The sequence below is a fragment of the Rhea americana genome, unplaced genomic scaffold, assembly GCF_003343005.1.
Source record: "Rhea americana isolate MKP2758 unplaced genomic scaffold, rheAme1 scaffold_370, whole genome shotgun sequence".
Lineage (NCBI taxonomy): Eukaryota > Metazoa > Chordata > Aves > Rheiformes > Rheidae > Rhea > Rhea americana.
This window is the reverse complement of record NW_028186502.1, coordinates 29,331-41,439: the sequence shown is the minus strand read 5'-3', so window position 1 is coordinate 41,439 and position 12,109 is coordinate 29,331. Positions and strand designations below refer to the sequence as shown.

The following is a 12,109-nucleotide window of genomic DNA, read 5'->3' as shown; positions in this document are numbered from 1 at the left end:
AAAAAAAAAGACTTAGCATTTTCTTTCAAGAATTTTTTAAGTCTAGGTGTTTTCAGAGACAGAATGCAGGCAGACTGTTGTTGGTAACCAGCTTATGTAGTTAATTAAGTTTAAAAAGCTGAGACTGGAGAATACTTTAAAATAGGACATTTTTCTACAAGCACTGCCTTCAGCTCTCCTGTTCTCTGGATTTTTGTCTCCAGACTGCTTTCACTCAACACATCTGATCCATAAAGAATGACTTTACATTCCAGTGACCATCTACTGCAGTAACATTTGTGAAATTGTTTACAATTCTTGAGATATCTTATTGGAGACARTAAAGCAGGACCATACTACCATGGAATTGAGATATTTTAATGTTTTCTCTCATTTATAAACAAATGGTGGCTTTAAGTCACTGTAGCATTTGAGTCACTTGTATGTTGATCCCCTCACTCTTTCTGTAATATGGCAGTGTGGTGATAAGCAGCAAAATCTCCAGTATTAAATGTATGCATTCAGAGAAATATATATATAAAAAAATAACCCTGCGTAATAGCAAGTTCTGCAAGGAAGTATCTGGAAATCTACTTGCTTTACTAAAAGATCCAATTAGGAGTGTACTATCACTGTCCTGGATAGAGGATGGAGCTATGACCTTTTCTCTGGGGCTGCACAATAATGAGTTTGTATGTGCTCTCATTTCAGACAACTTGTTGCAGCAGCTCTTATGTCATCATCTGATTTAGTGCTTCAACTTTTTAACTAAGCTATTATTTTCTTTTTTTGCAGCACCTTTTCTTGATTTTTCCTAGGATTGTCTTCATGCTTGGTTTTGTTATTCTTCTCACTCTTGTACTGGGAGCATACTGCTGTTTCAATCTATAYTTGGCCTCAACCAACCAAACATCTAATGAATGGTATAAATCGAGAAGATATGAGTGTTCTCACCATCTAGCATTGCAGCCTCAGGACAAACGAGTTATCTACAAAAATATTTATTCTAACGGAATCTGGATGAATTTAAGGGAAATCTTTAAGCCTCATACAGTACTGGAAAGAAAGAAGAAAGCATAAAGATATTACTCTTTGAATATGGATTTTTTTTTTTTTTTTTTTTTTTTTTTTTTACTTTTTCTAAAAGACTATTTCAGGAGTAGGCTTTGTGGTCCTAAAGGATTTTTGTAAAACAATTACTGTATTTCAATTAAGTATTAAAAATAATTGGAAAATACATTTTCATAAAGCTGACTAATCTTCATAAAACTAGTTTTATGAAAACTATGAAAACATAAAACTAATGTTTGCAAGTTTGTCTATAATACTACCCAGACCAGTTGTGACTATGAYCTGTTAGGCTCTTCAGACCCAATTGCCGTACAGAAGCAAGATGTACTRGAGTTAGGTTCAGTTAATGAACATATACACGAGGAACTCTCTTTATTTCTATAGTTACTATTTGTAAACTGCATAATATATGCCACTGTATAATAGGCAAAATGAGCTCCTAAGTTATCTTGGCTTATCATAAATGAACAATTCCTGCAGTAGATCTTCCAGAGATATCGTTGTGTCACACATGAGAAAGTGGTAAATGTCTGAATGCACTGATTTGTCAGTTACTCACATCCCTGCAGGAAGATAGCTCACAGCTGACTGCAATATTCTGATTAACAATGCCTCAGAAGAGCAAGAATTTAAGATGATTTATTCCTTTTTTTTTTTTTTTTTGGTGAGATCTCTGAGGTTAAGATCAGTCCTCTGTTTCCTTGCTCGAGGAGGGACTAATAGTAAAGTTGCTGGCGTGGAGAAAGACGTGTGGTCCAGCTAACTGAATCCTTTTCTGTATCTACACTAGCAAGGGAAGAGCTAACAAAAAACATTGCAATCTTTGAAGAAACATGTCACCTTTTTGTAAGTACCGTTACATTTGGCAAATGATTAACCCATACCTATTAGCAAAGCGTGGAGTAAGTTACAAGTATTTAATGAAGAAACATGATTACTGGCAGAATCTTAACCTGTAGAATCAATGTTGTTCTAGTACAAATTCAAAATAGTGTAGAACATCTTGATTTCAGAAAGGAAAGTAGTAAAAGTACTACTTATCTGCTAAATCTCTTTCTGATACTCAGCTCCAGCTCTTTCCTTTTCAGCTGTAGAGCCCCTAAAATGGTAGGCTTTTAAACCATGTGAGCATCCTGAGAAGGGTATTAGAAATTTGCTGCTGAACTCTGAAGATGCGAAATCCTGGCAGATTACACTTAATTCCCCTGGCATTCCTCATCTTCATTCCATTGTTTAGCATCTGTTTTCAACCATGTCTCAGGTATCTCTTTGTATTTTGGCCATTTTGCAGCAGAAGAAACTAGTTTTTTGAGGCTTTTTCTAGGGCTGCCTGCTTGCAGTCACTCGACAGGCTGCTTTAAAAGCGTAGTGGTAACACAGCCTTCCAGTCCTATGCTGGCATCATCTAGGTGAACACTGAAAAGCACTTACCAGTGTCCCTCAAGAAAAGGATCTGCCTTGAGGYTGTAAGGCCTGAAGTAAATGGTGTCTATGCAGACAACCTTTTGAAACCTCGCCACTTTGGACTTTAACCAGAGATTGCTCTAAAGTTCTCTGGAGTATAGGAGTCTGTGGTCATTTTTGTGAAAAACTGAATGTGCTTTACTCACCCAATGATTAAGCACAGTGTTAAGGGGGCCCGTTATTTTCTTCCAGAAGTTATTCTCTGGGTCATAAACTCAATACAGCAGAAATTGAAAGAATATAAGAAGAACTTTAAATAACTTTATTTTTATAAATGTATTTATTTACATGCTGAATCTGTACAATAGGCAATTAAAAATCTGTATAGGATTTAAAAAAAATTCATGTACAGTATGGCTTTACACATCAACGGGCTAGCTCTCAGAGTAGCCTGTTTGGCTAGGGTACAACGATGCATTCTTTCATAGATCAGTACGTAAGGCTAGTTATCCAGGAAGAAAAAAAAAAAAAAAAGAAAAACTAAAAAATTGCAGTACCATGCCTTACAAGGACTAAAGTAGTGAGGTTAAAGGCATGGAAGTATTCAAGTGGTGGTGAATTCACACCAGAAGTCCTTAGGTTTGGTTTTCTTGTTTTGTTTTAATGCATATGATTAAGTTATGTGGTCTCTTATGAGAGACAACATACTTGATTCAGTTTCTGAATTCTTTTAAACACCAGAACACTATTGTCCTGTGGTCAGAGGTAAATGCTTTTCAAAGGATAGTCCTTTATTTGAGGCAGCTGTACAAAATACTGAGTTAGACTGTCAAATATGACATATCAGTCACTTCCACAGTATAACCATGCAGAGGCTCTTAACTACTGTTATTTCCATTTTAAATAGAAAACACTTCAGGGCTGTACCATCCTGTTAAGCCACTCATCTGTAGAAGCATTCACTCCCTTGCTCTGCAAACAATTACAATGGCAAACTTAGGACTGATCAAATTCCCCGAACTGGAGAAACATAGTATGTTTTATATTAAGGTCTGTCATTCACTACGTGCTCTTCACTATACAATCACAGTCTGGACTTCAACCTCCCCCTCCTGGGAGGCAATCACAAACTCTCCTGCATGTTCCATTATTTCAATGTCCTCAGATGCAACCATTGTCACTGTTGCTTCTTCTGTCTCAATGCTACCCTCTGTGGTCAGCACTGCTCCTTCTCCGATGGCAGAAGCCAGTGTCATAGCGACCTGCTCCGTGAGGCTTTCAGGGGTCGCTATGGTGATTGTGTCTGCAGCATCTGTGGTTACTTCAGCATTTTCTGCCACTGTAACATTCTGTACAATGATCTGGTGACCAGAGTTTGCTTGATTTACTATTTGTTGCACAACCTTCATAATGTGGCTGTCAACCTACATTCAGAGAAAAGAGGCCAGGTTATTTCATGATTTGTTGTAATGTGTTAAAAGTACAGAAAATAATCATAGGTATAAACAGTATCTGATGACAAACAGTGCAATAGAAAAGTAGCATTTAATTCCAGCTTAGTCCAGCCATTCACTGAAGTTCTCATTATCACCCCAAGAACAGGACATTCTTAGAACACATCACACCTCATGTCACTTAAGGTGTTTTGCCAGGAGGGTATTTCCTCCAGTAAGTCAAACTTCCATTTATAGGAAAAGCTTGGCAGTGCACACTCAAGACATTCAAACTCAACGAACTACAATTCAGGAGACTASCCAGCGTCTGATTTTGCAACAACCGTGACTATTTCTAGCATTCAGGAGTTCCTCAAGAGAATCATTTCCCAAAGGCTGAAGTGTTAATGCACAATTCTATTTACCCGGCAGGTARGTTCTTGTGTATGAAAGCTATACAAGTTACTAGCCTCCACTGCTGACGGGAAATGGGGTCAGACCTTTGGTAAAAGCMAGTATGTCCAGTATTATGTTTTTTCACAGACAGGTTTGCAAAATTACATTTGTAGGTAAATGAATTACTTGAGGCCGAGTTTATTTAGCATATCTTTCAGACACTAAAAGCAATTCATTTCATCTACAGCAAGGTTCCCAAAAGAGTAGTCTGCATGTCTGCTTTACCTCATGTCTTGTTCCCTCTATTATTTCAGCAGCTTCACTGGTCTCCATGTCTTCAGTAGCAGTCTTGAAATAAAGGAATCATATTTTGTATTAGATTATAAAAAAATCTTTTACTTCCAAGATGTCTTACATCTTGGAAGTAAAAGACAGTAAGATCTACAAAAATCTTCCTGTTTTCCCCCTCCATGATGCACTTCTCTATAGATAACTCTCTTAAATTCCCGCCAAATCACATTATCAAGATTTAYTTAAAAGTAATGCAAAATGCTCACAAAATAGCATCCTCTCTTAGCAAGACCTTGCCAACTGGCAGATTCTTCTATTGGTAGCAGCCACAATGTTTACCATAGCAATACTAAAGGGACTCAACAAATAGACTGTTTTATATCCTGCACAGATGAGAGCTGGCACTTTGTCACAGAGAAGRGAAAAAAGTGAAATGCATCTTTCCGTTGCTTCTGGCAGCCACAGCCAGTTAAAAACAACTGAATTTATTTTGGACAAAATCTAAATAGGGAGAGGAGAAAAGAGTAGGTGAAAGTTGAGGGAAAGTTGAAGCAAATATCTGAGGGCAGAAAATCCAAAGTAGTCTCAAGTTTTCAGTGTCTGGAGCTTCTGATTAACTGCTGTCAGTCCTCCCTACACTCATTTTCCTGCCTCAGTCACATGCAGGACTTCAGGAGGGAGAGAAAGTATGCTCCAAGTAGTCTCTTTCTGAATAAGATTACTCCTACTTTTTTCTAGGATCACACAGGCAGGGATAGCACTAGTTAGATTCTATTTTACTTTTTCCCAGAAGTCCAGATGAGAAATATGCACACCTGTGCAGCTATTAATTGACAAACCACTGTGCTCAGTTCAGAACAGCACAACTCTCTGCCCTACTTCTTACCTCAATGATGTATTCCTGAGTGTCTGCCACCACTGAAGAAAATTCTACCAAAACAGTATGAGGATCTTCAGAAATGACTGTTGCAGCTAAGTTGTCAGCTGACTGGCTCTCCTCAGATACCATCACTTCTTCGACCTCCTTCAAAGCAAGCAGGCAGCCACCTGAATGGTAGTCCAAAGATGCCAGAAAAATTAGATTTTTTCATAACCAAAACAGATATCAGGAGTACCTATCAAATACTATGCAGCACTAGTGAGATCCATTCAATAGACTGTCACTGTCAAATGACCAGCAGTCAGACAACAGTCATTAATCCTACCAAGACAGGCCAAATAATAGCCTAGATGAGGTCCATGCTACACCAAAGAACTGAGCCTCAAGAAGAGCAGCTGTACAGCACAATTTCAAGAAATATGCAACTAAAGTCAGATGTGTAAAGTCATATAGGACTTCAAAAGCCGTATGTGAGAAACATATGATAGATTTAAGAGTTTTGGTAAGTTTTAAGTAGTGTCCTTACTGAAATTATATGCATCATCAGTTACTATGTACTCAGAAAATTCTTTCCCCCCAAGTAAGCATGTATTGTCCTTTACAATCTCTGTACATCATCATCACTACTCAAAGAAGTTTGAAAATCCACGCTTACAAGATAAACAAGAGAAGCAACTCCAACACCACTAATCCAATCAGGTGGGATTATCTTTAAGTACTTAGTATACTTAAGACATCTTCCTAGCAAAACATTATTTCATGTTTTTACAGGATTTCATATTTTTTAAAAAATGAGTATTTATTTAACATCAAGAAACCAATGGGCAAGTTTAGCCATAGCAGTATGTGCTAAATCCTAATTTTTGCCAAGTCTTCTCAGAAATCACACAGAAATCAAGCTCTTTCTGGCATTACTTTCTAAAAATGTTCTTTTTTTCTTTTTTTTTTTTTTGTTCATACCCTTGGAACAGAACCATTTCAAGATTCAGGGCAGAGACTCCAGTACAATATAGGGTCTCTCTCCCCCATTTAGCACAGCAGCTACACTTCAGAGACCACGTAAGGCAGAGTTTGGAGCAGAGAGTCCATGTGCTTCTGTGGTTAGATTCTTAACAGAAATTCTGTTTTGGTTATCTTCCTCTTTATTTAGATTATTCAGCTTTTATATTAGAACTGCCCTGCAGTTACTTGTCCAGCATGATTTATAGTCAGAAATGTCACAGCAGAAATACTCATTAATATAGATTAAAAAAAAAAAAAAAAAAAAAAAAAAAAACCAAAAAAAAAAACAAAAAAAAAAAAAAAAAAAAAAAAAAGTATCTCCTCTTCTGATGCAACTGAGATGCAGGTAAGCAAAAGGCTGTTAGACCTTTTGTAAACATTTAACACCACCCTAAAAAATCATTACCATTCAAACAAAAAGCAGCTTGTGCAAACCAAATCATAAAAGCACGCACACACACACTATCTCTCACCTTTGGTCTTTAAGTGCCTGTTGAGAGTGCCATGTTCTGCAAACCCTCGTCCACACTTGTAACACTTAAAAGGCTTTTCACCYGTGTGATGGCGGATGTGACGGACCAGCGACCCCTTTTCCCGAAAGCCCCGACTGCAATACTGACATACATAAGGTTTATCTTCCAAATGCGTACGGAAGTGAACTTGCTGGGCATTCTGTACAAAGAGATGCAATAGAAGAGCAGCTAAAGAGAATGACAAACTCGGGCAAGCAGTATTTTAGCTTCCACTGTAACAGTCAACATCTTTAAGGACTTCTTCCCATCTACAACATGATAAAGATGTGTTTGTGTTACTTTTATGTAAACTGTTCATACATTGAACAACAGTTTCTTCCCAAATATAAAGATTTATTAASACTCTTCCTCTTTCCTTCACTAAAACAAAAGCACCTTCTAAAGCTTCTGCCTGCTAAAGCTTCTAAAGCTTCAAAGGCAACTGAACCTGGGCATTTATTTTTTCAATAGCAAAGCCTGCTAACTTCTCCCAAACACAGCTTTTGAAAGGAAAAGTCAGAAGGGAAGCTTGTTTTGAAAAGGGCACACCTTTGTCTTGTAACGCTTGCCGCACTTTGGACAAGAATATGGTCGTTCATCAGAATGCACCCTGCGGTGCCCCTTGACATGTGCAATGGTCTTGTAGAGCTTGCCACACTCTCCGCAGCGGAAACGCCTTTCATTCACATGCACTTCTTGATGCTTTTTTAACAGATACCCTTTTGTGAACTCTTTGCCACACTCCTCACACTTAAAAGGCTTGTAATCTAGAGAGAGAGAAAATGCAGCACATGGTTGAGTAGTATGAAAGCAAGAAAATTCTGCAGTCATTACTGCACCCAGATGGCACCACTCAGTGTCAGAGGAACTGAAATACCCTGCCACTACACAGTAAGAAATCAAAGTGATTTTACCCACCAGCAGCAGCAGCTCAGATCAAAATTATCAGGCTAATAAAAATGGTGCTGTTATTCACTTCAGGTCTTACAGGAAGCAAAGCTTGTCTTAAGCCCGTTCCTGGTGTTGCTGTCTGTAAAGATCACAGCTAACTGATGGCTGAAGAAGTCACARAGTCCCTTCTCTCAACACAAGCAGAAAGCAGGGAAAAAGCTTGTCCCTTTGCCAACTGCACTGCCCTCTTATGCAGTTAAGCCCTTTCCAGATGAATATCCAGTACATGCCAGGAGAACAAAATTCTTGCAGGATTCTAACCTGGAGAAGGAGGGAAGTGATGTTTTCAGTTGAGCGTATGGCCTTCATCCCATTCCAAAATGAATTCACCTCAAACATTGCTCTTGTGGCTTTTAGTGCCTTTCAAAGAACTCTTCCAGACCATCAACCTGTTCTATCTCACTACCCTTTTTATGGGCCCTTCCACCAAATTTTATTTCCAGGAATGCAGTGTTCACTCCACAGCAGGCCCTCAAACATGGAACCTTCTTTATACTTCCTTTATATTTTCCTTCTTTTGTATTTCCCTCTAGCTTAACAAAAGTCAACTGCTCTAATCTTTTCAACATTTGTCTGTTAAGTATCAACTGACTTTGCGTGGCTGAAGTATTCCTTGTGAAGACAAAGGATTTGGAACAAAGCAAGCCGTACTACATTTCACACCATAGTAAGATAGAGCACATTTTAGACAACACCGTACGCAGTAGGACCTTACCTAAGTGTCCTTTGATGTGTGTTTCAAGGGATGTGGCTTCATTGAAAGCTTCACTACAGTGAGGGCAAATATAACTTTTGCATCCATTTGTTCTCTCTGTATCTGTCTATTGGGGAGAAAAAAAGTACAACATAAGTGGGTTTTTTGTACTAGTGTGTTGCTAACCAAATTCCCATTAAATACACCACTTTAGACAAAGAAAAACAATCTATGTTATCAAACAGGAGAGAGAGCACAAACACCACACTTGCAGCATATTTGAAAAATTTAACTGTAAAAACCCCCTTATCCTTGAGATAAAGGCACAGACACAGGCACAGGGAGAGATACACTGAGGATAACGTGCAGGGTGTTCAGGCTATTTGTTGCTCTTCACAACCAAATTCAAGCACAGAATATAAAAAAAAGTTAACCTATTTACATAGCGAAGTACAAACATACAGACTCTGGTGGTTCTATTTCAACACATTGTTCCCCACATGGCTCCTCTTCTGCTTCTATCACTTCATTTTCTAGTTCTTCTGTAGCAGCTACAGGAGGTTCATCTGGCTTTTGCATTTCTTCCATAGTGACTCTCTCCATCACAATTCCGGAATTCCTCATGGCCTGCCTCAGCAGATTCTCACTGTTCGCTTCCCCCTCACACGGCTGCTCCTCAGGATGTGACAACTAAAGCAATAAACAGTCCAACGGTAAGTACAGCAAATTCAAAGCAGCCTTTCTGTTATGACAGTAGTTATTAGCAAGATAACTAATGCTGTGATATAGGATAAGAGCAACAAGGGAGTAAGTTTGGACTGGAGAGGGAGATGGAGCAAATCTATAATCTGAAAACATACAGCTCAAAGGATAAGCCTTTGCTCCTACTATAGTCTTGTATAAGGGCATGGTCAATAAAAAACACGCTTTCAACTTATACATCATCCAGGATGCGATGGAAAACCCTATGCATCCCCACGTATGCTATGCACATACTGCTAAGTCTCATTATCAAAAGTTTACCAGAAGCGGTCAGAGCTAGCAGTTTGCTGCCTTGGTTTTCTGATGAAAAAGGAAGCTATGTAACCATTTATTTCCAGCACACATTTATTCTAAGCATCTAAGAAAGTGGTGTTTATGAGCTGAAATATTTAAAAATATGCCTTTGCATAAAATGCATGAAGGGTATTTAAGAGAAATGACACTCACATCTTGGTCCAGAGATTTTGCATCAACGACAGGAAGTTCCTGCATTTGGACATGAACTTCATGAAGAACATTGCCTTTTGCATCTGTCACTAGATGAATCACAGGTGAGGTCTCGATCGATTCACTTGCAATTGATGAAACTGTGTCCGTGTTTGAACTACTGGATCCTTCAAGAAAAGCAGCAGAATGAATCATTTGGCTTGGTTCCAACCCCTCATCAATTTGCTGTGCCCTCCAAAAACATGCCTTGGAATATGAATATGGCAGACACAAAGCACGTATTTACAGCATCACTGACCTGCTGGCAAATCATCTTTATTGACTACTATCTCTTTGTTCATGTTGAAGCGAATTTTTTCGGTGCAAGGTGTCAGAGATTTCAGATGCCGAGTCAAAGCTCCCGATTCCCTGAAGCTTTTCCCACATTTCTTGCATTTGTAAGGTCGTTCATCTGGAAACGGCAAGAATCAAAACAATAGTATCAAATTAACTGTAACTGGTATTAGTTCTGTATCGTGAACTTCCAGAAGAACACTGCCCAGCTTTTTGCAACAAGTTGACTATGCTTAGTCCACACCCTTGCATTACCTCCCAGAACCCCACACATCAGGGAGTTTGAGGTTCTCAGCTCAGCAAAAAGGGAAAGCAGCAGCTACAGGAAACTAAAAAACCTCACACCATGCATTCCAGCAATAAGGGGCTCTTATTTGGAGTACTATCTTACCAGTGTGACGGCGATGGTGTCGAATCAGAGACCCTTTTGTCCTAAAGGAAGTTCCACAAAGTTTACATTCATAGTCCTTTCTGCTGCTGTGGGTAATCATGTGAGCTTTGAGGATGCTGGCCTAGGGTAAGAATTTATTTTAGAAGATGTTCCAAATAGATAAGAAGTTAAAATTTCAACCATAAAACATAAATACTCCTTCTGAAATCAGAACTTTACTTTTGAAAGCACAACATGCAGTAAAAAACACACCTTTTATCAAGTCCTGAGATACCTCAACATACAGCCAACCTAAACAACTTGCTAACTAGAACACAGTAAAATTTACACTTACTGTTTTAAATGTCTTCTGGCACAATTCACATACATATCGTCCTTCTTTATTAACCAGAAGCTTAACCTTTATCAGTTCTGTGGAAATATCCTGCTCCTGATCATCAGGATTGCCTTGATCTTCAGAGACTTCTTCATCAACACTACCATTTGGGTTTTCAAAAACATGGTCTCCYGCAACAATGACTTCTTTTATGTGCCCACTACCTAGGGAAAGGATATGAAGACAGTTATGTTCTTTACAGAAAAGAGCTTTGCATAGCTGGATCAACTTATTGTTTCACACAATAGGACAGAGAAAGAGGTACTTTAAAAATGGAACAGTTCCTTATAATGTTCTCGGTATTATAACAGAAGTATTAAAACTGGCATTTCCAGAACAGAGATTTAAATCTAAGTTGTGTTAAATCTCAGCTAGATGAGAATTGCACATGTGGCCTAAGGAAACCTTTCTGTTACCTCTTCAGGATAATCTCTAAGTCCAAACCATATAAAACTTCATCTACCCAATTACAATGCAAATCAAATACAAGAGGACACACTACTAACTTAGCTGGGATACAAAAGCAAGTACCTCAAAGCTTACCTACTATAGCTGATGCATTATTGATTTCCTCTGCTATTGAAGATGCTTCAACAACTATATGAGCAACAGTTATGGACTCCTCAACAGAAGGAACAACCTATTGTAACAAATAATGTTTTAGTAGAAGAACTTTGTTTCTTTTAAAGCTGTCACATTATTTTCTCTCCCCTCTAACCCAACAAACCATGGCATCCTAATTACTGAACCACAGGGCTTGGGGAGAAGCTTGCTGTCACCTTTTGTACTTCTTGGTTGAGAAGACCTGCCGAGGCAGCAGCAAGAGCTTCTGGAGCGCGCTGGCAGATCTTCTGCAACTTGTGCTGAACAAATTCCTCCAAGGAGGTGAACTCTGACTGGCAGCGCCCACACTTATGGACATCATCCTCGTCTGCAATTTGAAACAGAGTCATTAGCTCTGGGAAAAACGCGGCGCATATCAAGTGCGTGACTTCACGCCAGAAACGTTCGTGTCCGCTCGTTGCGGTAAGCCTGCAGGCGGGGCAGCCAAGGCCCGGGGGCGCGGGGGGTGCAGCTGCCCGCGCCCCGACAGCGGGACGCGGCTCCGCAGAGGCACACGGGCGGCCACGGCGGGCCGGGCCGCAGGCCACCGCCGGTGCGGCTTGGCGAGGCGGGGAGAATGCCTC

The 12,109-nt window shown here is 39.3% G+C and overlaps 2 protein-coding genes across 5 annotated transcripts in view; one reads left to right on the top strand and one right to left on the bottom strand.

Annotated features, from left to right (window-relative positions):
• ZDHHC4 (zDHHC palmitoyltransferase 4) overlaps nt 1-1,783 on the top strand; it is a 7,515-nt gene extending 5,732 nt beyond the window's left edge. For 3 of the 4 annotated variants that reach the window (XM_085312917.1, XM_085312916.1, XM_085312919.1), the window contains one exon: nt 775-1,088. In XM_085312917.1, the coding sequence (XP_085169043.1) occupies nt 775-1,059 (285 nt within the window). In that variant the 3' untranslated portion in view covers nt 1,060-1,088. Of the gene's footprint in view, nt 1-774; nt 1,089-1,719 lie in introns of those variants that run through there. The other variant, XM_085312918.1, reaches the window with a different exon arrangement.
• A 972-nt stretch (nt 1,784-2,755) lies between these two features.
• E4F1 (E4F transcription factor 1) lies at nt 2,756-11,964 on the bottom strand. The gene is made up of 13 exons (XM_085312915.1): nt 11,702-11,964; nt 11,466-11,562; nt 10,881-11,086; nt 10,547-10,667; nt 10,121-10,273; nt 9,823-9,989; nt 9,076-9,303; nt 8,635-8,740; nt 7,518-7,735; nt 6,930-7,128; nt 5,461-5,621; nt 4,569-4,631; nt 2,756-3,878 (listed from the first exon to the last, which is right to left on the bottom strand). Exons 1-13 carry the CDS (start codon nt 11,873-11,875, stop codon nt 3,531-3,533), a joined length of 2,241 nt encoding a protein of 746 aa, XP_085169041.1. The 5' UTR covers nt 11,876-11,964; the 3' UTR covers nt 2,756-3,530.
• Between the last annotated feature and the right edge of the window lie 145 nt (nt 11,965-12,109).